This window comes from Centroberyx affinis, unplaced genomic scaffold (assembly GCF_046629955.1).
Source record: "Centroberyx affinis isolate AG114_WGS23_722 - 3 ecotype Tasmania unplaced genomic scaffold, CSIRO-AGI_Caff_v1 ptg000307l_1, whole genome shotgun sequence".
Lineage (NCBI taxonomy): Eukaryota > Metazoa > Chordata > Actinopteri > Beryciformes > Berycidae > Centroberyx > Centroberyx affinis.
The window spans coordinates 2,174-29,335 of record NW_027278984.1 but is presented as its reverse complement, the minus strand read 5'-3'; the positions used below and the strand labels follow the sequence as shown (position 1 = coordinate 29,335).

At 41.9% G+C, this 27,162-nt stretch overlaps 1 protein-coding gene across 2 annotated transcripts; it reads left to right on the top strand.

The window, feature by feature from the left end:
* Positions 1 to 27,162, top strand: LOC139640902 (neuronal-specific septin-3-like). 2 transcript variants are annotated; one of them, XM_071515095.1, is made up of 9 exons: positions 1 to 95; positions 11,803 to 12,213; positions 16,366 to 16,494; positions 23,029 to 23,110; positions 24,637 to 24,774; positions 25,284 to 25,401; positions 26,082 to 26,177; positions 26,714 to 26,810; positions 27,107 to 27,162. In XM_071515095.1, the coding sequence occupies exons 2-9, from the start codon at positions 11,841 to 11,843 to the stop codon at positions 27,160 to 27,162; spliced, it is 1,089 nt and encodes a 362-aa protein (XP_071371196.1). In that variant the 5' UTR covers positions 1 to 95; positions 11,803 to 11,840. The 2 variants fall into 2 exon arrangements, with proteins under 2 accessions (XP_071371196.1, XP_071371195.1); XM_071515094.1 differs by lacking the exon at positions 1 to 95 and adding an exon at positions 3,586 to 3,702.

Genomic DNA, 27,162 nt, shown 5'->3' with positions numbered 1-27,162 from the left:
GCCGCCACGCCTCTCCACACACACAGGCACACACAGACAATCTGTGTTACACAATATCTGTATTAGTACTGCTGACTGCTGCGTCTCCAGACCAGGTAAAGAACGGCTCTCCTGTTTTTTTGGCGGAATATCCCTTTAAGCGGGTTTTGGGGCCGTTACTTTGACTCTTGATCTTTTCACGGTTTCATTCTGGCTGGATTGTGGACTGGTTTGATGTGGTGGTCTGTTAGTCGGGAAACTTGTCACACTGTGGTGAAAAGGTTTCTGGAGGAGCACTTGTGAAGCTGAACAAGTGAAAACTAGTTTGCACGCTTGTCAGCTGTGAGTATCTTGGCACAGAGAACAACAAAACTTATTGATGACCTCATTCATTGAATTGTAGTTTTAGTGTTGCATAGTTATTTAGGATTCTGTGTTATTTTCTGAATGCTTTACCTGGAGTTTGTGTTTTTTTCTAATTCTAATGCTTTCATTATAGAGATGTAATATATTATGATATGTGATGATGTTGGCCTACAGTAAGTTTTGTACATTGGCAACGTTGCAGAGAGTTATTTTAATGTTGTAGTTATTTAAAGGCACATAGTGGATATCAGTCATATCAGTTGGTTATAGGAGTCAAATAGTTTAATTATTGTTAACTATGGTTTGGAGTTGTGTTGAAGTTAACCAGTATACAAGATTAGTGTTGGTTCATGGCAGCTGGAATTACTTGAAGTTAAAGTAATTTTTAAGCAGGTTACTTTGTGTTGAGAGATAGTTTTGAATGAATTATATGGACTGTGTCCATTGTTATGTCTTTATACAGTTTGTCACATAATTTCTTTTTTGTTTGTTTTTGGAAGATTGTCCCATTGGTCAACTTTAGCAATTAAGTGATGAGAAAACAGACACTCCATGCTAACACTTTAGCATAGTCTGTTTTGAGTGATAGTAGGCTACTAGCATTATCTCAAAATGAGAACTTGTGACATGTCTAAAGCTAGTAAATGTGGTCAAGTCTGGCAGTTTTGTTTAGGAGATTGGTCAGGGACTATATTTTCTATTTCCACAGGAAGTGAAAGTGGTGGGTGATGGGAGACTGTGTTGATAAAAATCATTGCGATGCCGAGCAAGTCAAGGTGTATTTCTACAGCCTTTCATCATAAAAGCATGTCTCAAAGAACTTTGCAGAGAACAAACCTTCGCAAATCTAATCAACAATTAATCTCAAAGCGAAATGATGGAATACAGTGTACAAATTAAATAAAACAAGGAAACAATACATACAGTACATACAAAATTTCTAAATTTACAGGCCATATAATAAAACCCTTAAGTTTTTATTACGAAAAGGTCAGGCTTCTTACTTTGGATAATGCTAGTGGTTACTATCACTTAACATAGTGTATGCTAAAGCGTTAGCACGGAGCCTGCTATCGCTCAACATAGTGTATGCTAAAGCGTTAGCACGGAGCCTAGTATCGCTCAACATAGTGTATGCTAAAGCGTTAGCACGGAGCCTGCTATCACTCAACATAGTGTATGCTAAAGCGTTAGCACGGAGCCTAGTATCACTCAACATAGTGTATGCTAAAGCGTTAGCACAGAGCCTACTATCACTCAATATAACGTGGGCTAAAGTGTTAGCATGGAGCACCAGAGCCAATGATCTACCGGGGACACATGGATGATTTTGGTGTCTATGTTCTCATCACTTAATTAGTTGCTTAACCCTTAATTAATGTACCCCTATTTGTCACAGAATCATATCTCATCTTCACATCTTGCTTACCCGAATAATAATACAGAATATTACAATGGAACATGGCCTTTACTAGGAATGGCTTGCAGGAAACTGGATTCACTAACACAAAAAACTGCGTAGTTGTATGAATGTGAATCATTTTCATTTTACTTTCACATTTCCCCATTTTTCTTCCTGAGCATTTCTCACTTTTTCTTTCACATCTCTCTCTGTGCCTCTTCCTTATTCGCTCTACTTCTGTCTCCCTGTCTCTGTAGTTACGTTTCCATCAAGCTGCCAATCACATTTTACACCAAATTTTGAAATGTCTCAAAAATGAAAATGTGAATTTGGTGCATTTCCATCAGCTGAGTTGAAGAGAACCAATCTGCTTCCTAAACACACACCAGAAAAAGTTTTTATCACAAATTGATTATGATTGATTATTATTCATCGAACTATGTCTTAGGGCTGGGCGATAATTCAATATTATCGTTTATCGTCTTTCAGTGGAATCATATCGTGATGATATGAAGATATTTTAATATCATGACACATTTCTGCTGTTTGAATTGATGATGACAAGTCAATTTTTTTTCTCTCATAAAATGAGGTATGGTAGGAATATTATTTGAATATTTTTGTTTTGTTATCACACCTAACATCACCATTCGGTTCAATGAGATGAACATTCATTTGATTATTTAACATGATTTTGCATACATGAACCATATCGTGATATATATTGATATCGAGAAAAATCCTTATGATTATCGTGATATTGATTTCAACCATATCGCCCAGCCCTACTATGTCAGATATACTTCAAACTTTCATCCAGCCAGTTGTATGACCAGCTAATGGTCATACAATCAAAAACATGTTAGAAACAACACGTATTTCAAAGAAAATTTCAAAGATATTTTGATATTCCAAACAAAACCCAAAGCCTCTTTTGCTGTGCAGTAAGATTGTCATTATTTCTTCAACAGATCCACTGCCATCACTGCGTATCACATCATTCTTTAATTGAATAAACAACTTTTTTCTGCGAAATTGAGGAGACTATGATTTGAAGTTTGCCATTTCCATTCCGCTTTTCAATTTCAATTCGACAGGATCTGGATACTGTGTGTGTGTGTGTGTGTGCGTTTATATATAGAGAGACTAAGAGAGTGAAAGGGAAGGAAGAAGTGAATGTAAGTGGAGGGGTGGGTGGGTGGGGGGGGGGGTATGGGGCCTGGGATTCTCTACAAAGACGCACAGAGTTTTATTCAGCTAATTGATTTTATAGGTCAATTACTCAGCCGCTTGAAGCTGCAGTCAGCGGGGTGCCCTTTCCTCTTTCTCTCACTCTCTCTCTCTCTCTGCCCCCCCCCCCATCCCATCCCATCCCCATCCCATCCCAGACTGACTGACAGCACACATCCACTGGTGTGTAAATGACTCTGACGGTGGTGGAGGGAAAGGAGGAGGAGGAGGAGGAGGAGGAGGAGGAGGCGTCGTCCCTCTCCTCTTGGGGATTAGTGGAAGCTCCTTGGTGCCATTTGCATGTGAATGGCGCTGCCTTTAGCCACCATCACACCCCTCTCTCTCTCTCTCTCTCTCTCTCTCTCTCACTCTCTCTCTCTCTCCCTGTCCAACTCTTTCTCTCTGTCCCATACCCACTCTCGCACTCCTCGCATCAGGGAGATCCAGAGAGAGAGAGAGAGAGAGAGAGATAAGGGAAAGAGACACTGAAGGAGAGCAAAAGAGGGAGAGAGTCAGACCTCAGATTGCGGGCCCCGTCACCGCCGCAGCCGGACGCACTTTTTTTTTCGCGCAGAAAGAGGAGTTCCAACGGCAGAAAAAGAGAAAGTTTTTCCCCCCCCCGTTTTTCCTCGTCGCTTTTTCCGCAAGAGAGAGAGAGAGAGAGGCCCTTCGCCGCCAAAAACCGGCGGGAGCTATAGACAACCGGGTTTTGTGAATGAGAGAAGGTAGGAATTTGTGTGTGTGTGTGTTTTTTTTTTTTTTTTTCCTCTCTTATCCTCCCCCGTGGATCTTGGTGGGGCCATGCTCAATGCAACCCCCCCACCCACCCACCCACCCCTCCCTCCCTCCTTCGCTAACAATGAAAACCTGACAGGACCGGTCCACTTTGGCGGTCAGAGAAGGGGTGAAGCGGGGGGGGGGGGGAGCGCTATGCCTCGGCCGGGGTCTCTCGCACTTCAGCAGAAATCGAAGAGTTCTTCAAAGTGGCCCTCCCGGAGACGCGTTAATATGAATATGACACGTTTAGCACGTGTATATTTGCTGTAAATTCACATATCTGCCTCCTTCAGACTCTCACTTCCTTCTAGTTGTCACATACTGCATATATCCTGAAACCTTTTTGACGGTTCCACCTGTTTCATACTGAATACATGCTGATATTTTCGGTTCTTCAACTGTAGAACGCTCTAATAATGCTGTTGTCCATCCTTTTTCCCATATGTACATTCAGACATTCTACTTAACGTGTTGAAATTGCTCATTGTCAGTTGCTTCTAAAACCCCAATTTGCTAAATTTTTTCCTGCTGTGTCCTATTTGTACTTGGCTCATTAAAGCTTCATCTAATCTTAATCTTAATTAAATTAACTTAAGCAGTGCGTCGGTTAGCGTTTTTTTCTAAGCACATGGCAGCATTTTGTAGCATGATGACATTCGTCTTGCTTGTGCAAAGCTTAGTGAGTGTGTGTGTGTGTGTTGGTTCTACCCATGTGCAAGAGGAAGTATGTTATCAAATGAGAATCTGTGTTACTTCCCTGAACTTCAGCAGCGGCTGGCCAGGAGTTGTTACAGGAATTGCATTGGACTGTTGTCATACAGTAGTACTAGATAAGAGTTGAGTTTACCTGTGCAGATGGAATGGGAAGGGGATTCCAACTCCAAGCCATGATGCTCAAGAGTTGAACAAGTGCCTTCATGCTTCATAGTGGGTTGCAGCATCTCTTTCACCATCAGTGTGTCTGTTATTGCTTTGTCAGCTCAGTATTTGCTTGCTCAGACCAAGTCAAGATCTCTATCTATGATTGAATCCTGTTGTTGGACGTTCCAGCTTGGTGAACACATGAGTTAGGTTTAACAACAGCCCCGTATGTGAATGGCTAGCTGATGCTAACAGATGCTAACTCTCGTAGCAGGCCTGCTCCGCTCTCCGGTATGGATTGGATGTCACTGATCTCATGGAAAAACAGATCACAGATCTTTGGTAGAGGATCTCTTTAAGCCGAGGCCCAGATTCAAAACTAGATTCACATGAAGTCGGATCAGAATTCCCAGCCGCCAAGCAGTAAATGTTGCTAAAATTTGGTTTTGGTGGATAAATCAACAACTTTTTGAGGTGAGCATTTGAATGCCTTGGTTATAGTCTTTGGTCTGTAGAGATATAACAGTAGAGGGGACATGTCATAGAGAATTCCTATTCTGGAATGGGACCATATGGCAGCCATCTTACCTGGGTCAACTTCTCAGCTGACTGTAATTGGAATCAATGTTGATAGTAACTTATGCTGCCATTATAATGCTAATATTTTTTCATTGAGACATCATTAATACTTTTTATTTAGCTCACTGTATGCAAGACAACTGTGACTGTCTAAAATGATACCAAACATGAGCATTTTTTGTAGTTTGTAGATAAAAAATAGCTAAACTATGTTAAATAATTATGTTTTAAATCATAAAGATTATCTTCTGGAAGTATTTTAATGGTGCATTTACTTTACAGAAACTATGAATCCTTTTTTCAAGAAGACTTTATAATTCTCAGATTTCTTTGGTACTCTTTGGTACTCTGTTGGCTACTACTAGCCAGAAATGTTGAGTTTTAAGTTGTGTCAGTTAAATTTAGCATATAAAACAGCCTCTATCTTCTACTCTACTGACGTGTGGAAGTTGATGCCAGCTTCTCTGGTCTCTTTGGTCCTTTTAGTGCAGCAGTTAGGTCCAGATCAGGACAACAGTGGTTGCTTCCTATAGACAGCTGTTGTACTTCCAGGTAAACTGGACCCAGGTAAGATAGCGGACGATTATCCCACGCCATGTCCCCTCTAGTGTTATATCTCTATGCTTTGGTCTTTGTTAACAGACTTTGTCACTGCGGACCACGGTACATTCTCTCTGACTGATCAATTTAAAGCAAAACATAAGCTCTGTATCAAACAGGCTGCTGATCGACTGCCTGTTCCGCTGCTCTGCACAAAGCGGTAGCGCCTGGTAGCATCTGAACTTCCTGGACGGTTAACCAGCCGAAAGTCAGTTGAAACTTTAATGTTATTCCCATGTGGCGGCACACAGCAGGTGTGAGGCACCAAAGAAACCATGAAGATCAAGACAAAAAAAAAAGATTCACTGTGTAACTAAGTGAGAGAGTTTTAAAAGAAAGCTCTAAATCTGTTCGTCTCTATTGAATGTTTCACCCAGTGCCTGATTCTATGTAGGAAAAAGCTTTGAAAATGAATAGGGTGACACAGTATTTCTATGTAATGAAATGTTGAAATATCTAAACAGGTCCTGTACTGTCATGCGTCATGACTCGCCATGTACCGTAAGTTCAGGCTGAGGCTCACGTCCGAACTGGATGAATCGGGGCAGGTAGCGCTGGCTCACAACTACTCTGTCATGGTCTGTCATCAAGAAAACATGAGTCAGCTGAGCTTCGCTTGGGCATGCCGTGATTGGGTTTTTGGCGAAAACCCCCGTTCACACAGGACTAGAATTACAGGGTAATGAGGGCTGTAACCCTTTAGACATGCTTCACTGTTATTTTACTCATCACTCCTGACGGTTTTTGACCCGTGCCAAATTATAGATGAGTTTGGTGAGATGTTCCTGAATAAACCGATTCAGCAAGGAAAATCATGGACCCCAGCTGAAACGGGCATATAGTATTAGATCTAAAGGATCTGTCATGAACTATGGATCAGGGGTATCTTAAAGGAATAGTTCACCCAAAAATGAAAATTCTGTCATCATCTACTCACCCTCATGCCAAATGAAGCACAGGTGAAATTTGTAAGTCCATATAACACACAGGGAGGTTGCCAGCCTTCTCCAAAACAACTGAAGTCAATGGGGACCAGTTCTTTAGAGTTGGTGTAAATATACTGTAGGTCTTTTTGGAACTCTGAAGAACTGGTCCCCACTGACTTCAGTTGTTTTGGAGAAGGCTGCTATGGAGTTGTGCTGGCAACCTCCCTGTGTGTTATATGGACAAACTTCACCTGTGTTTCAACTGGCATGAGGGTGAGGAAATGATGACAGAATTTTCAGTTTTGGGTGAAATATTCCTTTAAGTGTACACCAGTGGTTCTCAGCGAAGAGCCTGCTGGTTTTCATTCCAGCCAAAAGCTACAGCAGCTCATTTAACTGCTTAGTTCCTCCTCTCTGGTTGGTGTTAGTCAGCTGCTGTAGTGTTTGGTTGGAAGGAAACTGCTCTTGGGCCTTCATGCTACACTGGTTTAACCTACAGGAAATGTTAAACCAGGCCTATTTGCTGCCTAATTAATTATTAATGTGGCTTTAATTTAGGTAGGCATTTGATTGGTATGCTAAAAATATGCTTCAATCCAGGTTATACTTACCCATAGCTGCCATTACAATGGTCAGTCATAGGAGCTTGTGGGATCTAACTCCTAGATATACTGTAGGTGCATTTGTACCTGTTAAATTAGCAAAAGCCTTGACCCATCTTCACTTCCACAGACAAAAAATGACATTGCACGCTCTTTGGCGAGCAGCAAATCGCCCGCAAATCCGTGGAGATCCAGAGGAGCCTCTCTGGACGGCACCGGGATTATCAGAGCAGCCAGCAGCGCACTGAAAGTCAGGAGAAATTAATCCTGTGGCTGAGGAGGAGGATCACCGTCATAGTAATAGGGGATTTGAATGGAGAACTAGCTCAAATCACAATTACCCCGCCTACCCCGGAGAAACACCAGTCCGATCCGAGTGGGGCTTTAAAGGAGTAGTTCACCCAAAAATGAAAATTCTGTCATCATCTCCTCCCCCTCATACCAGTTGAAACACAGGTGAAGTTTGTCCATATAACACACAGGGAGGCTGCCAGCACAACTCCATAGCAGCCTTCTCCAAAACAACTGAAGTCAGTGGGGACCAGTTCTTCAGAGTTCCAAAAAGACCTACAGTATATTTACACCATCATTTAGTGCAAATCTTAACTACAGCTGATTGATTTGCAACAAATCATGGTGTATAGGTCTTTCTGTTCACAGTGTGATTGTTTGGCTGTTTTTGTTTTGGAACTCTAAAGCATTGGTTCTCAATGGGTTCCAGTGGGTCATATCTAACAATTAAAATATTCTGAGATTTGGGTCCGAGAGACAAAATCTCATCAAACGGGGGTCAGTGTCTCTAATGTGGACTAAGTTAGGGGTCCTTGATATGAAAAAGGTTGAGAATCACTGCTCTATAGAACAGGTCCCCATTGACTTCAGTTGTTTTGGAGAAGGCTGCTACCAAGTTGTGCTGGCAACCTCCCTGTGTGTTATATGGACAAATTTCACCTGTGTTTCCTTTGGCATGAAGGTGAGTAGATGATGACAGAATTTTCATTTTTGGGGTGAACTGTTCCTTTTAATGTGGGGTTTGCTCAGTGACAGACAGCATGCCGCCGGGGCTTCACACCATTTGGTGAATGCAAACAATTAAGGGAACTGTTTAGAGAAGATAATCATTCACACCACACGCACTCCCCCCCCCCCCCCAAGGTTGATATTCATGAGGGCATTAGCACCTCTAAAGAACACAGTGGGCGAGGCTGTTGCTGCCTGCTCCTGTGGGTGCTGACGCCTTGAAAACGGCCTGAATTGACTCTTTGTCGTCCCCGTTGATCTTTGTCGTTTACAGGATAAAGGTGAACAAAGACGGAGAACTATCTTGTACTGTGAAGTTGCTTTGTCAACGTTCTGTTCCATCTATGTGTATAGGGATCTAAATGACTTTCAGAAGTGTATGTTGCTCTGCTGTAGCAGTATAGACCAGTGGTTCTCAACGTGGGGACTACTGGGGGTCCTTGAGGGGGTTCCAGGGGGTCCCCAGCAAACTGGTGAATTGTTAAGCTTCAGCATTATTTCATTTACAAGAAGTTAACACAATTAGAAAATGTAGATCATAGTTTTGATCATAGTTACAGATACAGATAGTCTGGAATGGAGTCATGGAATTCTGGACAAAATCATATCATGGATTTGAGAGACTAAATCTCATCAAATGGGGGTCCGTGGCCCTAATGTGGTCTAAATTAGGGGTCCTTGATATGAAAAAGGTTGAGAATCACTGGTATAGACACATGGTAGGCCTGTACTATACACTTAATTTGACAATTAATACAGCTAGAATAACCACATAAGGTAAAATGAGATATACGTTATTGATCTCTGTGGGGAAATTGGGTCATTGCAGCAGCAAATAAGAATAGAGCAGGTAAACAAAATAGAACCTAGACATAAAAATAGAGTATGAACAGGAATATAGCAAGTTGGGGTTATGGATGGAGTCTGGATTATAGCATTATACGCGATATGGGGTTCACAATTTGATACAACCATAATATGATGTAGTCAATAAAAGTTTAATGACAACAAAGTGTGAATGTGCAGAATTATGTTTATTTCTGAGCCACAAATCTAGCGATGGCATTGGCTTGCTAGAATGTAAACAACAATTTAAAAATGCCATTACAAAGTGCCTATTCTCTCCATATGAAAATATTTATTTGCCTTCTTCAGGGTGTCATCTCATTTGTGATTACGACACGATTCATTTTTCAGTCCCACGATACATATTGGCACATTTTTGTATCGCGATATATTGAGTTTTGATGTATCGTCCCCTCCCTATTGTTAGGGTGTGCAAAATAACAGCAGGATGAAAAATACAGTAAAATCTGAAATATATGCTATATATATACTGTATGTAAAACTATCATAATATCAATACCTATGCAGTATGAAATAGGTGGAACCATTCTAAAAGTGTCAGTATATAGATATATATTCACAGGTAACACATATGCAGAATGTACACATTACTCTCATATTGGGATCTCCTGCTGAGGAAAATCCATCCTGGATGGGAAAGAAAAGCCGGCCAGTCCACCTCTCTCTCTCTCTCTCTCTCTCTCTCTCTCTCTCTCTCTTTCTTGCCTTCCGTTTGTGTTTTTTCCTCCCTGAACAAACGCAGCCCGGCTTTATGTCTGCCTCTGTCTCCAGCTGTCCGACACTGTGTTTGCTTTTCACATGCATCTCCACACACTGTCTGTGTGTGTGTGTGTGTGTGTGTGTGTCCATTTTCATTTTACTTTCTCACTTTTTCTTTCACATCTCTCTGTGTGTGTGTGTGTCTTCCTTATTCTTTCTCCCTGTGTCTGTAGTATCGCTATCCAGCTGCCAATCACAATTTACACCAAGTTTTGGAAATGTTACATTACTCTCTCTCTCTCTCTCTCTCACTCTCTCTCTCTCTCTCTCTCTCTTTCTCTCTCCCCATCTCTCTCTCTGTCCTGACTCATGAGGATTAGTTCTGTTCTAGTGGTTGTAGGGTCAGATATTTATAGCTGATTAAATTATGTGGACTAACACTAGCCACTGGCCTCTGCCACTCTGTGTGTGTGTGTGTGTGTGTGTGTGTGTGTGTGTGTGTGTGTGTGTTGAGAAAGTAAGGCACAGCAGAGTGACAGACAGTGAAATTGTCGAGCTTGTTGAGTCATGTTATCAGTGACACACACATACACACACGGCTTGAATCACAGTGGTTTCATAAGACGCTCAGAGTCAGAGTTGTAGTTCAGAGATACAGTTCTTAGCTCTACACAGGGAGAGGGAGTGTGTGTGTGTGTGTGTGTGTGTGTGTGTGTGTGTGCAGCTCCTAGTTCTCAGGGGGATTGCCACTGTCAACCAATCCTCTTAAAGCACCGAGTCGGCTAGCCAGACAACACACACCAATGAGGGAAGGGTTAGACCTCTTAGGCCAGCTAAGTCTTGTGTGTGTGTGTGTGTTTATGTGTGTGTGCATGTGCTTGTGTTAGCTTTCGAGCACTCAATATAGGTTTGGATCACCTGTATGTGTGTGTGTGTGTATCTATGAACTTGAATTCCGGTATGAATTCAAATTTTGAAAGCCAAATGGTCAAATATCTTTAAATTTGACCATTTGTATGTAATAAAAAACATGTTTTCTCTGTGGAAAAGCCTCTGAAACAGCATTTAGACCATCATGGGACACTAAAACTCTCCACTGAAACCCAGAAGAGTCTACTATATTTGTGGGATATCTCCTGGAGCCGTTATCTGTGGGAAGTTTAGGTTTATGTTTATGTTTGGATGATGTTTATGTTTTTGTTTATGTTTATATTTATGTTTGGGTGATATCTATGTATCGTGCTGTTAGATGATGGTGGGTTAACATGCCGCAATGTTTGGTTTTGTTGTTAGTTAATGTGTCTGAATAATTCCATGAGGGATGGGTCATGCAAATGACCAGGCACGAAAATAAAATATTCATTCATTCATTCATTCATTCATTCACTATCACTAAAACATCCATGTATACTTGCCTCTAATCTAATCAAAATATCTCATTAGAATCAGTTGAGGTTAAGGTCTTCCCATAGACAACTAGTGTAGTATTGATAAATTCTACAGTAAATATGTAATCATATCCATCATATCAGAGGTGGAGATTTAGACACTTTACAATAAGGGTCACTAAGTTAAGGGTTAGTTAATGCTTATTAAGCATTAACTAACCCTTAATTAACAGTTAACTAATGTGTAATTTACTAATGGTGTTCAGGTTAACTAAGGTATTAATTTATACATTATTTAATAGTTTATAAAGATGACTATTAAATAATGTACAAATTAATACCTTAGTTAACATGAACACCATTAGTAAATGACTACCAGACACATAATTAATTACTCTTATTGTAAAGTGTTACCAAAATATCTGTATCAGCCTTCAGAAACCCCTATCAGCTGAACCCAAGTCTGTCCTCCTGTCTTATCCTTCCCTCTCTCTCTCTCCCCGCAGACACAGCTCAAGTGCTGGAGACGGACCCGTTCGCCCCGATGGAGGAGAGAGAGGAGAAGGAGAGAGGCGTCGCGGGAGAAGAGGAGCGGGGGGCGGAGAGCGAGAGCCCAAGACAAACGACGGGACCCGCCGGCGGGATCGCCCCGAAGGAAAACGAGGGGAACCGCTTGGGAGTGAAAGCGGAGCGGGAGGAGGAGGAGGAGGCGGGGATGGAGGAGGAGGAGGGGGGGATGAAGAAAGAGGTGGAGGTGGAGGTGGAGGTGAAGGTGGAGGTGAAGACGGAGGTGGGCCTGTCGTCGGGCGTCATCCGGGGCGGCGACCTGTTTGGCTACGTGGGCATCGAGGCGGTGCTGGACCAGATGAGACGCAAGACCATGAAGGCCGGCTTCGAGTTCAACATCATGGTCGTGGGTGAGTCTTATCCACACACACACACACACACACACACACACATTTTGAAATAACACACATACACTACCTCTCAAACGTTATATTTTTCTTTATTTTTACTATTTTCCATATTTTAGAATAATAGTAAGGGCATCAAAATTATGAAATAACACAAATGGAATTATGCAGTGACCAAAAAAGTGTTAAACAAATCAAAACGATCTTATATTTTAGATTCTTTAAAGTAGCCGCCCTTTGCCTTGATGGAAAGACGAAGAAACAAAGAAGAAACAAAGTTCAAGTATTTAAGCATAAGCCTCTAGATCAGAATGGCTTGTCAGGGAATTCACTTTACAGGAATATAGAAGAATGTATTTTATATCTTCTTTGATTTATTGTATTAGATGGTGTGGCAACCCATCTAATTCACTGCTTTTGAACTTTTCTTGAAGTTGAAAACGAAAAGGAATAAAATATTTAAGACATGGCAGCGCTCTGACATTGATATGGAAAGTCGTGGAAATGTCATAGATTTTTTCATCAGGGTCACTGTGGGAACCCTGGTAATGGTATTTCGTAGGGAGAGCAGAAGCTACAGAAGCCATTTGTTTCTATTAGCATTGCTGAAAGAAATGCTAGCATTGTATGGTTGTACGATCAATTTACGTAAACAATTGTTTGATTGGCCTTTTGAAGAATTAGCTGCACACAGATGTCTAAATATATAACAGCTGTGAGAAAGGTAGTTGTGGTGTGGGTGTATGTCCACTCAACAGTTTAAGTAAAACTCTGACAAGGAAGTTTTGCTTCCAGATGTAGGTTAGTAACCTACATTTAACCTACATTGTCTTTAGCCCTTACCCAGCTCCTTTAGCCCTAGCTACTTTAGCAACAGTTTCTTTAGCCCTAGCTACTTTAGCACCATTTTATTTAGCCCTAGTCTCTTTAGGCCTAGCTACTTTAGCCCCATTTTATTTAGCCCTAGTCTCTTTAGGCCTAGCTACTTTAGCCCCAGTCTATTTAGCCATAACCCCCTTTAGCTCTAGTCTCTACTCCAGAAAACATTCTGTATTCTGAGTTGTAGCATGAGAAGAGTCAGCTCAGTTAAACTGAACAAACTGTTAGCTAGCTAACTAGCCAGCAGGCTCATTTAGCAAAGCTAGTTTCAACGTTGACATGTAACTACTAGCCACAAATAACGCTATTTACTTGCTATATAACGTTAGTTATTGTACAAATCCAATGTCTACAACAAGAAGTCAGTGCTGACCAGATATTAGCAAGCTGACATTATCTAAACACAAAAGCAATCAGATATCAGTGATGAACTAGTTAGTTCCCAGTCAAAAACAACACAGACACTAGCCATGTCTGTTCAGTTGTGTTGAGACAGACAAGTTGTGGTTTAGAAACACAACCAACTGTTCACAGTTGCCCAAGAGCTAAGGACTTCCAATATGGCCGCCAGAGAGTGCGTTATATCACGTGAAATCACCTCCTGCTCACCTCCAACAGTAACTGGTGATAATGTACAATATTATCACCAAGATATATATGATGATGTAAAACTTCCAAAATTGAGAACATGTAGATATAAAAAATCATTCAAACGGCAATAAGGGTATAATGTGTGTGTATGTGTGTGTTTGTGTGTGATTGTATGTAATTATACTGTATGTCTTTTTCTTTTTGGGTCTCTTTTTCTGTTTGGATGAAGGACGCCTTTTTGCTTTTCATATAGGAAGGGGAAGTGGGCTGTTGTGAGGAGGAAGTGGTTTTGAGCGTTGGGGCTGTCTGCGCTTTCCTGCCACACACACACACACACACACACACACACACACAAGCACCAATCACTTGCCCCACCCCTGCTGTTTTTGATGGGAATTTATTTTTTAAGTTACGAAGAGGAAACTTATTATTAATTACTATTTATTAGAATGAAAGTATGGTAACTTAATGTATAGCACACTTGTCCGCACTTAATGCATACATACACACAGAGGCACACACACACACACACACACACACACACACAGACACAGTTCTTTATGACAAATTCACCCCTAGTCACAGTAAATTAAATGCAATAGTTGAGGTTTTATAGGTGTGTGTGTGTGTGTGTGTGTGTGTGTCTGTCTTTATGTCTATGTCTACCTGTGTGGGTGTTTGTGTGATTCACGACAGCTTCTGACAGCCAGGCCACTTCCTCTCTCATACACACACACACACACACACACACAAAACACACTCTGTCGCCATGGTGACATCACTAATCAGGTAAAGGGGATTACATGACTTGACTTGGACACCTGACACCAGAGATCATTACCAGACCAGACAAGTGTGTGTGTGTGTGTGTGTGGATGGATGATTTTGGTGTCTATGTGTATTTTCTTAGACTACCTGTCTATTATATAAATAAAAAAAAATAATATTTATGTTATCTAGGTAACCATCCATCAACTTCCCAGTTGCTAGTGGCTGATGATGGAGATGGGTCTCTCTCTCACACACACACACACACACACACACACTCTCTCACACACGTTGTTTGACACATGGACTTTTTGGCAAACTCGTGTACGTACATGTGTCTGTGTGAGCCTATGTGAAATGTGTGTGTGAGAGAGAGAGAGAGAGAGAGATTGATCTTAATCATGCTATGAAGTTTGGACACACTCCAACCTCTTCTCTAATCTGAGAGAGACGGCTAAGCAGAAGCAGAGGGACAGAGGGAGAGAAAGAAGTGAGTGTGACTCCTTTAATACCAGATAACCAGGAGAACAGCCCCTTATGCAAGAGACAGAGAGAGAGAGAGAGAGAGAGAGAGACGGGTTGAGACAGAGCGGGAGAGAGAGAGAGAAAAGGGCTGGAATAGCGTAATACAGCCAATTGCTAAGTATGGACTCCTCACAGTATGTAAGGCAGAGTTAAAGGAATAGTTCACCCAAAAATTAAAATTGGGTCTACTCATTCTCATGCCAGTACAAACTCGGATGAGTGTTTTTTTCTTCATACAACTTACCTGGGAGTTCTCCAGGCTCACTGCTGGAGGAGCTTCTTCCAGTGAATGGGAAGTGAATGGAGAGCTGGACGTTCTGCTTCAACAAGGGCAATAAATGTCCATAAAATGACTCCATAAAGCTTGTGTAGTATAATCAAAGTTCATCAAGAAGTTCATCAAGTTTGGTAATGCAATGGTGACCGACCCGGATTTTCATGAAATAATGGATCAAATTACATTTTTTTCGACTCATAGAGCAATCGTCAGGCATCAGAAGACTTTGATTATACTACACGAGCTTTATGGAGTCATTTCATGGACATTTATTGCCCTTTTTGAAGCTCCCCATTCACTGCAATTGTTTGGAAGCTCCTCCAGCAGTGAGCCTGGAGAACTCCCAGGTAAGTTGTATGAAGAAAAAAACACTCACCCGAGTTTGTACTGGCATGAGAATGAGTAGATAATGACCGAATTTACATTTTTGGGTGAACTATTACTTCAAGCGTGGTTTACATCAGTAATAAGTATTCAAAAGAATGCTCCACACACCTATAGTGTAGGCCCAAAGACTCTCTTCATTTCACAGCATTCAAAACCAACAGAACTTGAATGGACAGAACGGTCATTCCCAGCAAGGACCGAAGGAGCTTCTCTGTCGACCTTGCTGTACCAGCCGAATTACTATGGCAAAGTGGGCCTTCCATGACGTTCTATCCATTCAAGTTCTGTGCGTGAACCCTCCAAAAAGACACTGACTAACTGTGATCAAATGAGTATGAAACAAAGCGAATAGAGAGAAAGCAAGGAGGCAAGATGCTCTCAAAATGCTATCGAAGTCAGAATTCCGGTATCGGGACAACACTGCTCGTGTTGTCGACGTTCCACATGGACAAAGCGAGAGAATACCGTTTCCCATCTTTTGTTCTCCACCTATTCAAAGGATGCACATGCACATGCCATCTTCTCTGCAGCTTCTTCTTCTTTCTTTTAGCGGGCATTTGAGAACAAGACATTCCTCTGGACAGCCTCAGGGTCACTGGATCCAGAGTTGTGGCTTCACTTCCCCCTTGTGGAGAAGTGGTTTATAACCTCAGACGGGCTCCTGGAGGCCACACACACACACACACACTCAGAGAGGGGTCTAAAGCCCATGTCTTGTGTGTCTACAGGTCAGAGCGGGTTGGGGAAGTCCACCTTGGTCAACACTCTGTTCAAGTCCAAAGTCAGCCGCAAGTCGTGCTCCCCAAACTATGAAGAGAAGATCTCCAAAACGGTCAAACTGCAGTCGGTCAGCCATGGTGAGTACACACACACACACACACACTAACCCTAACCCTAATTTAGTCCACATTAGAGTCACATTTGATGAGATTTTGTCTCTCGGACCCAAATCTGAGAATATTTTTATTGTCAGATATGATTTTGTCCAGAATCCCATGACTCTCTGTATTGTAGGTAGAGAGATAACAGAGAAACTATGATCAAAACAGTCATTCTTCTACATTCTCGAATTGTGTTAACTGAAATAATGGTGATGTTTAACAATTCATCAAATTTCTGGGGACCCTCTGGAACCCCCTCAAGGACCCCTGGTGGTCCCCGGACCCCACGTTGAGAACCACTGACTATAGGCTATAGTGGCTGTGAGTTGAGTTCTGATGAGTGACGCCTCTCAGATCCTGCTTTCACATCGCTTTTTCTTCCACTTTTCTTCCACCTCGTCCTCTAGCTGGAGACGTGGTGAAAAGCTCTCATCAATTTGTTCGCCAGCACAAACAAGAAGTCACGCAAAGAAAAATCCCGGGCTAAAAACGTGAAACGGCATTTATCTTCCATCCGGGTCGTCCACACACACACACACACACACACGTATACACACTCTTCGACAGAGGAATGCTCTTTTTCATCCGTCCTTCCAAGAATGTGAACCTGCGAGAAACGTGACATCTTCCATAAACAGTTTCTCCTGCGCTTTCGCACGGATCTCTTTTAACGTGTAAATGCTTGTCACGTTTACACTCCGCACACTCCGTAAGACATGAGCCAAAGCCCCGAGAAAAAACCTGCTGACACATCAGATCGTACGTGCCGCTGTGTTATGGTGTATGCTGTTAAAGAAGGCAGCATTGTGGTAATAAGCCTAAATATGGTCATGATTCAGAAGCACACGGCTACTTTCTTCTCGCCTCTTTTTTTTTTTTGGCCCTCCAAAGGATTTGAGATAGTGATAGGATGATCTATTTAGTGTATTTTTTTTTTTCTCATTTTGTCTCTATCTTTGGTGCTAAGCACTCAATGCTGTGGTTGTTTCTTTATTTTAACTAACCCTGAAAAGGTTACTGTTTCATTAATAAAAAATAATTAAGAAAAATTAGAAAATGCAGAAGTCATATTGTCTAATCGTAGATGTCAGTGTTCCCACTTGAGATGGAATTGCAGGAATATATAGAATTTATAGAGGATTGTATTCCAGAAAGGAAAAGTGAGTCTGTAGTGGAAAGCAGATAGATATAGTGGAGAGATGCGGTTCGATAGTGTGCAGCTATAGAGGAGTGATGCGGTTCGATAGTGTGCAGCTATAGAGGAGTGATGCGGTTCGATAGTGTGCAGCTATAGAGGAGTGATGCAGTTCGATAGTGCACCGCTATAGGGGAGTGATGCAGTTTGATAGTGTGCAGCTATAGAGGAGTGATGTAGTTTGATAGTGTGCAGCTATAGAAGAGTGATGCAGTTTGATAGTGTGCAGCTATAGAGGAGTGATGCAGTTTGATTGTGTGCCTCTATATAGGAGTGATGTAGTTTGATAGTTTTCAGGAGTGATGCAGTTTGATAGTGTGCCTCTATAGAGGAGTGATGCAGTTTGATAGTGTGCAGCTATAGAGGAGTGATGCGGTTTGATAGTGTGCAGCTATAGAGGAGTGATGTGGTTCGATAGTGTCCAGCTATAGAGGAGTGATGCGGTTCGATAGTGTGCAGCTATAGAGGAGTGATGCGGTTCGATAGTGTGCAGCTATAGAGGAGTGATGCGGTTCGATAGTGTGCAGCTATAGAGGAGTGATGCAGTTCGATAGTGCACCGCTATAGGGGAGTGATGCAGTTTGATAGTGTGCAGCTATAGAGGAGTGATGTAGTTTGATAGTGTGCAGCTATAGAAGAGTGATGCAGTTTGATAGTGTGCAGCTATAGAGGAGTGATGCAGTTTGATTGTGTGCCTCTATATAGGAGTGATGTAGTTTGATAGTTTTCAGGAGTGATGCAGTTTGATAGTGTGCCTCTATAGAGGAGTGATGCAGTTTGATAGTGTGCAGCTATAGAGGAGTGATGCGGTTTGATAGTGTGCAGCTATAGAGGAGTGATGCGGTTCGATAGTGTTCAGCTATAGAGGAGTGATGCGGTTCGATAGTGTTCAGCTATAGAGGAGTGATGCGGTTCGATAGTGTTCAGCTATAGAGGAGTGATGTAGTTTGATAGTGTTCAGGAGTGATGCAGTTTGATAGTGTGCAGCTATAGAGGAGTGATGCAGTTTGATAGTGTTCAGGAGTGATGCAGTTTGATAGTGTGCAGCTATAGAGGAGTGATGCAGTTTGATAGTGTTCAGGAGTGATGCAGTTTGATAGTGTGCAGCTATAGAGGAGTGATGCAGTTTGATAGTGTGCAGCTATAGAGGAGTGATGCAGTTTGATAGTGTGCAGCTATAGAGGAGTGATGCAGTTTGATAGTGTTCAGGAGTGATGCAGTTTGATAGTGTGCAGCTATAGAGGAGTGATGCAGTTTGATAGTGTTCAGGAGTGATGCAGTTTGATAGTGTGCAGCTATAGAGGAGTGATGCAGTTTGATAGTGTTCAGCTATAGAGGAGTGATGCGGTTCGATAGTGTGCAGCTATAGAGGACTGATGCGGTTCGATAGTGTTCAGCTATAGAGGAGTGATGCGGTTTGATAGTGTTTAGCTATAGAGGAGTGATGTAGTTTGATAGTGTGCAGCTATAGAGGAGTGATGTAGTTTGATAGTGTGCAGCTATAGAGGAGTGATGCAGTTTGATAGTGTTCAGCTATAGAGGAGTGATGCAGTTTGATTGGACCCATTGGAGTCTCAAGATGCAGAGTGAATGTAAACATGCCCTCATTGCAGACATTGTGATATAGATTTCTCTTGTTTAGTCCTACTTCCATTTCATAGCAGCCGTCTGTGGGTGAGGAAGTGAAGCTCGCCTCCACATGACAGGACTCACATGAAACCAGACCCATGATATTTTTAACCCCATGCAAACCACATCTGACACTTAGATGTGTGTTACAGGTGAAACATTGAAAGGCTTAAAGATTTAAAGCACTAGGGTTTAACTAGGAAAATGTGAAGTAGCAGAAAGGTACATGCGTCTTCTTTGGAGTGCGTGGATGGGGTGTGAAGGGATTAGGAATCTGTTGTACACATTGACAAACTAGCATTGTTTGAATCATTTTGTCCTCCTAAAAGTACTGTGTGTGTACTCTTCCCAGTCTATCCAGTAACGCTCGCTCACTTTTACAGGTGCAACTTTACAGGACGCTGCAGAGAATTTATTTTGCATTTACCACCTCTGCTTCGGGGGGGAAATCGCGGGGGGTTGTACACCCCTTCGTCGCTTCTCGTCTCTGTAAAAATCCTTGTGGTGGAAACTTCCCCCCGAAGCTTAAGATCTGGAATTAGACATCTAGAGCTCCTAACGCGAACTCTTTGACGTTTCCCTTCAACAGAGTTTGTTGTCTGGGGCCGATTCTGACCTCACCGCCTATAAATCCAGTTGATTTGGGGAAGGAAAAAGGCTGTTGCGCAACTCTATGACCCTCCAGCTACTGTAAAGCCCACTGGAAACCTAGTAAAAAGCCAGAATACGAAGGAGCTTTAAAATAACTTCACACAGTCAGCTCTCAGCACTCGCATTACCATTGACTCTACCTGTGTGTTTGTGTGTGTCTGCTAATACACCAGATGTTGTTATTGTTAACGAGGAGAAGAGAGAAGTGTGTGATTTGGAGGTGGGTTGTACTTTTGCCTACAGTCTAGAACAGTCATTCTCAACCTTTTTCATATCAAGGACCCTAATTTAGTCCACATTAGAGATACGGACCCCCATTTGATGAGATTTTGTCTCTCGGACCCAAATCTCAGAATACGTTAGATATGATTTTGTCCAGAATTCTATGACTATCTGTATTGTAGGTAGAGAGACAACCGTGAAACTATGATCAAAACAGTCATTCTTCTACATTCTCTAATTGTAAATGAAATAATGCTTAAGTAACAATTCATCAATTTGCTGGGGACCCCCTGGAACCCCCTCAAGGACCCCTGGTGGTCCCCAGATCCCACATTGAGAACCACTGGTCTAGAAGAAGCCTTCCTGACTAAGGTGCTCATATAGCAGCCTCTTGTGGCCTCTATCTCACAGCTATTAGTGTAATGTCATTTGTCTCTTGTGTGATATTGCTAGGCATCCATGTTGAGGTCCAGGGTTAGGGTTGATAGGAGAAAAAAATCGACCTTTCGGTTTCAATGAGGAATACTGTCTTTAGAGTACCTGAGGGACAAATGCACATATGCCAAGGCAACTGGAAATGCCATGGCAGCCCTTTAGCAAAGTAGTCCAAGTGAAATGTATAGGAATCATTCAGATTTGCATAAAAGCAACAATAATTGTTGTACATGTTGTACAATTTCAGTATTGGAGCCGTCGCAAAAATTGTACCAATCAATAATTTTTTTCCCTTCATTAACAGCAAATGGATGTTACACCATATATGCTGGACTGACCACAATATGATTGAAAAAATATATCTGGGCATCTAGGTTTAGATAGCCATGGAATACAATAATGCTAAGGTAAATATAATGTCATATCTGTTCCCATCATCATTTAAGTCAGCGAATTTGATTACAATTTTAAGAGAATTTTACTACTAACTTTGCCATTTTACTATGTGACAATCAGGCATGTGGGAAAATAACGATGTTCTCAGTTCTCTTGAAAATTGCTGTTTCATTTTATTTCCCATTTGCTGCTAATGGAAGAAAGGAAAATGGCCACAGGCACATGGGTCCCGTTCGGAAAATGTTAAGCCATCGAACTGTACATGTATACCAATTTTGATGCAATTTGGCCAATTTCTGGATCATTTTGCCTTGACTAAATTCTATTTGGGGAGGATCTAGATCGGTGTTTCTCAACCATGGTCCATATGGAGGCCCAAGAGTCAGTAGGTTTTCATTCTAACCGACCACTACAGCGGCTGATTTCACCGATTAGTTCCTCCTCTCTGGTTGAAGGTGTGTTAACCAGTGAACTGAGCTGCTGTACTGATCGGTTGAATGGCACACGCTTGAGAACCACGGGTCTAGACATCCAGAAAGCGTATGTCACACTTTATTGCAGGTTAGCAAAAAATCTTAATGATCAGTTTCCAGATGGCATGTTGGCTCTCATGCTTCCGCTCGGAGTAGATTCCTGTGTGCTTACTCAACAATGGCAATGGCCTCAAATGATAGTCTTTACACTCCCGCTCGGCTTTACTCAAACACACACACACGTCGCCACACACGTGAGTACACACATTAGCACTGATTCCGTCGAGGTAAAAGGTAGAGTAGGTATTCTTTATCACTTTAATCTCACCATCATACACTCGCCACACACGTTTGTCTTACTATACTTCGGGGGAGCCCCTTGAAAAAGTGACGACGGGCAAAATGTCTTCACTTCGCAAAAAATGTCCTCACTTCGAAGGTCTAAAACTGGTTCTCACAAGGATAGCAAAACAACAACACACACACCCCTAAAACACTGGCGCATGATTAAAAGCTAATGAGTGTTTTGCACCAGCTGTCTGTTAAATCTGTGTGTATGTAAGTGTGTAAGTGTAAGTGTATTTCCTGTGTTTTTCAGTGGAAACCTGTGATCTCTTTTTTTATGTCGAACTCAGATAACCCTTCAGTGCATTCAGTTGTGTATTTTTTCGCTTTTTGGGGCAAATTTTGTCTTAAGATCCTTTCTAAATTACATTTAAAAAGCTTCAACTTGCCAATACCTGCAGACGCTTTGTTTTAGGAGTTTCTTGTGGTTGCATATCAATACTTGAGCTTGACAAATCACATTTTTGTTTAAAAAAAAAAAAAAAATGAAAACCAGCTCCGCACTAGTTCCATGTATGCTAACAAGCTGTCTAGATTACTACAAAGCAGCAAGCAATGGTGACCGGTTACGGCTGATCAACAAAAACACACAAAACAACAGTTGACCTGAAAATATAACAATGAAATATAAAATAAAATCACCAATAATAGTTACAACTTTCCAGCTAACGTTACTGCTAACATGCACTTAGCAAGGTCTAATAAGCTAACATTACATCCTACAACAAAGGATTAAGTCCACTTCCAACAAAGAAGTTCAACAAACAAAATGGAAACTTAAATCAAACCAATTTGTTGTAAAATTACACAATTCACCTTATCAGGAAACCAGGGAACTTGAAATGAATCTTCCACTAGGTAGCCAAACACTTCCACAAGCAGTTTGAATTGTAGAGAAATGGGAAATGGAAAAATCTATCTTCTACCTGCAAACTAGCATCAGCAGGAGCATCAGCTGGCCTATAAAGGTTACTTCCACAGGTATTTCAGATATGGCAATTCAACAAGGACCTAATGAAAATACTACAGGCTCTTAGAAACATCTGCACATGGAGATGCTGGCCCTTCTGGCAAGCAGAGGACATATAAAAAATGGGTGCACAGATATGTATTCATCTTTATATACTGTATATCTAAATCCCCTCCCCCTCTCTCTGTCTCCAGTGATTGAAGAGAAGGGGGTGAAGATGAAGCTGACGGTGATCGACACTCCAGGGTTTGGAGACCAGATCAACAATGAGAACTGGTGAGTACCTGGAGGATGGAGAGAAGAATGGACAGATGGATGGAAGGGAGAGGATTATGGGGGGAGAGAAGGAGATGGTGCCTACTAGACCTTTACTACTAGACCTTACTAGTCCTTTAATGTAGATGCAAGATATTTCAACTAAAATCCAAACCACTTTTATCGGGTTTTTAACGAGTGCCTTGGTTAATTGGTGCTGACACATTACAAGACATTTACACAAGACAAGATTGACACACTAGGTCAGGACAAAGCGTAACAGGACCTCCCATATAGTGCGGACAAGACCTAATGTATGACAGTAACTATACATTCAAAGCTGGAGAATTGTTGTAGCGTAGCAGCAGTGCCATAGTTGGTAACAGTAGTTTTTGGGGTCAGCGGTGCAGTGGTCCAGTACTGATGGTACACAATACCGTAGGATCATGATCATGTGCAGGTTTAACCCAGAAGGACCAACTTGAGAAAGCTGTAAGGTACTGGTAGAAATAGTCACAGATGTCCAAAGTACTATTGTGTTGATCAGTGGCCTAAGATGTGTCCAAGAAAGTTAAATAAAAGCTTGCAGACATCAGCCAGTGGTGGGCGGGAGCGTATCTATGTTCCCAGGGTCCTATGTTCCCCAGTTCTACATATGTGCTCTCCTAGGGTCCTATGTTCCCAGGGTCCTATGTTTAACCCTAACCCTAAACCCTAAACCCTGACCCTAACCCCAACTAACCATATTAAGCGAATACAGAGCTGGGGAACATCTTTTTCAGGTTCCCATTGTGTGCTATATAGAGCTGGGGAACATAGGACCCTGGTAACATAGGACCCTGGGAACATAGGACCCTGGGAACATAGGACCCTTTGTCATGTTCCCATTATGTGCCATATAAATCTGGGGAACATAGGACCCTGGGAACATAGGAATGACTCCGTTGTGGGCTAATGGTGGGGTCCAGCAGTAGATTTCTCATATGAGAAACCAAATCCAGCTCAGCAGGATGCCGTAGAGCAGCGGGACCACTGGCGGTTTAGAGATGTGCTCACAAGGCGCGTGGGTTAGATGAGAATAACAAAAAATGAAGAACCCCAAGGTTTCACTCTGACAACAGCGGCACGGCGGTAGCCTGGAGGTTAGAGAAGTGGACTTGTGGCCGGAAGGTCACCGGTTCAAATCTCCTGGGAAAATGTGAGTGGGGAAAGAGAATGAGTAACATTCTACCCTCCCTCAACTGCCCTTGAGCATGGCACGGAACCCCCCAACTGCTTGAGTGGTCAACAGTAGATGATTGTGGTTGTACTGGGCAGCTCCCAGTGTGAATGCGTGGAACTCTATGAATATGAAGTAGGATATGTTGCTGGAAAAGAACACAGAGCTCAGTCGAGTTTCCCTGGATAAAAAGATATTTTCTCATGACCATTCGGAGGTCATTGGGCGCTTGTACGCCCATAAGGTGTCAGCTGAGGTTAAGTTAAACAAAAATGAACTAAAGCTTCTTTCCTCTCCTTATCCCCCTCCTTCTTCTCCTCCTGTCCAGCTGGGAGCCCATAGTGAAGTATGTCAATGAGCAGTATGAGAAATACCTGAAAGAGGAGCTGCATGTCAACCGGAAGAGGAGGATCCCCGACACCAGAGTCCACTGCTGCATCTACTTCCTTCCTGCTACCGGCCACTGGTCAGTACAGCTTCAGTCCCATGCCTGACTACGGGCTTACAATGTTACAAAATGTATTTCTTCATATAAGAATTCAATTTTTTTAAAGATAGAATACATTTTTACCGAATGAGAATTATTTTTTCAATGTGAGAATTCACTTTTCCATGTAAGAACTGAGCTTCTCAATGCAAGAATTCATATTCTCTACATAAGAGTGCTGTGTTTTTCAGTGTGATCATTCATTCATTCTCCATATGAGGATTCAGTTTCCAATGTGAGAATTCATCTTCTCAAATAAGAATACGTTTCTCCATGAAGAAATTTATTTTCTCGATCTAAGAACTATGTTTCGCAATGTAAGAATCAGTTTTCTCAATTTAAGAATTTGTTTTCTTGGTATGAGAACCTGTTTTCTTGGATGAAGAAATGGATGTCTTCACAGGAGAATTGCCTCCCAAAAAATAATTCTTGATGGAAGAATTGACTTAACTGTAATATCTGTGTGGGGTGTGCGTGTGTCTTTCTAGGTTACGCCCCATCGACGTTGAGTTCATGAAGAGGTTGGGAAAGATAGTGAGTATCGTACCGGTCATCGCCAAAGCGGACACACTCACCATTGAGGAGAGACTGGAGTTCAAGCAGAGGGTGAGAGAACGAACACACACACACACAAGTTTAGGAAAAACCAGTTGGATTTTTTAATTTACTCCTTTAATTGTCAAAGTTGTCTTTTTGTACTTTTCTCTGTGAAGAAGCCATATAGTGAAGTTTGGTTTGGTTTTAGGTCCAGACTGGCTATACAAGAAAATAAGTGGTGGACATTACATCCAACAGAAAGTTAGGAATATACAGGGACATACAAGAATGTATTGGATATTCTACAAGCTGGTTTTCTACTACAGAAAAAACATCTTCAGGTCATGAAAACTCTCCGACTTACAGAAAAATAAAGGTGTCGAAAATGGTTCTTCAGAGCAATGCCATAGAAGAACCATTTCTGGTTCCAAAAAGAACCTTTAAAGAACTGCACTCCTTTGCTTAGACTCCTGCATTGTGTTTTTGTTTATCTGTGGAACCACAAATGGTTCTTGTGTGGATCACTCTGCAGCAGAACCATTTTCAGTTCCAGTCCGCACTTAAATGTCATGGAATTTCCAAAGCAATGTTTTATGTATTTCACTTTATTTTCCTTTCCACCTGATGTTCTGAATGTGCGGTATGACACATGTATAACGGCTGTCATGCGTGTGCCCTGACACATAACCTTCCGTGTAAACCCCTCAGGTATCTGTTTGGCCTGTGTTTAACCTCTGACCCTTCGACAGATAAGGCAGGACCTGGTGGCCAATGGGATCCGTGTTTACCCCCAGAAAGAATACGACGAGGACGCAGAGGACCGCATCCTCAACGACAGGATCAGGGTAATTTCCCCGCTTCCGCCATTTAGTCAATCAGTCAGACTGTAGTCATTCACTGCAGTCTTGGCTTCATTCTTTCTCATACAGAGGTTCGCTGATGTGAACAGTTTCATCAAGATTTGAAAGGCTTCTTTGGCATTTCGATATTAGCCATAAGGCTTGGGCCGATATTCGATAGTATTGAATATTGCGATATTTCATGAATATCGTGATATTTCCCATGATATCGGGGGGAATCTATCGAATAGATCACAATTGTACAAGCTTTTAAACTTATAAACCTATAATCTACTAGTGGTAAGACAGTAAAAAAAACAAAAATAATCATACTTGATAATATCGCATATCGCGATATTTCGGTGGGACAGTATCGCAATATCAAAATTTGTCTTAAGACAGCTAAATACTTTCAATACTTTACCGTACGGAGATTTACCTTTGTGCCAGTAATCATTTTGTTAGTCAATAGACATCACATTCTTACTTCTTAGCATTCTCCAAATGTGCCTCAGTCTGACATTGTGATGTTCTGTGTCCAGGAAAGCATTCCCTTTGCAGTGGTGGGAACTGACAAGGAACACCAGGTGAATGGGAACAAGGTGCTTGGCCGCAAAACCAAGTGGGGAATCATAGAAGGTAAGGCCTTGTTTTGGTATTTTTTGGCATTTATTAGACAGTTGAAAGTGGAGAGAGACAGGAAAGACGGGGAGAGAAAGGGGGATGACATGCAACAAAGGGACCTCTGTCAAATCAGAGGCGGACAGACTGGACGATATCTGATTTTTAATAAGAAAGGACAACAACAATGTGATATACCGGCAAACCGATCAGTCTAACCCGAGTTCTTATTATTTGCGCACTTGGTGTATATGTATGTTATCGTTTTTTTGTGAAAGCAAACTGTAAAACAACCCTATCTTCTTTGTCCACAGTTGAAAATGTGGCACACTGCGAGTTTGCCAACCTGAGAGATCTGCTCATCAGGTGA

Excerpts from the sequence above, each read along its gene's own strand:
- LOC139640902 (XM_071515094.1), top strand. Across the intron at positions 25,402-26,081 it reads GACTGGAGTTCAAGCAGAGG|ATAAGGCAGGACCTGGTGGC; the intron begins GTGAGAGAACGA and ends ACCCTTCGACAG. Across the intron at positions 26,811-27,106 it reads CAAGTGGGGAATCATAGAAG|TTGAAAATGTGGCACACTGC; the intron begins GTAAGGCCTTGT and ends CTTTGTCCACAG.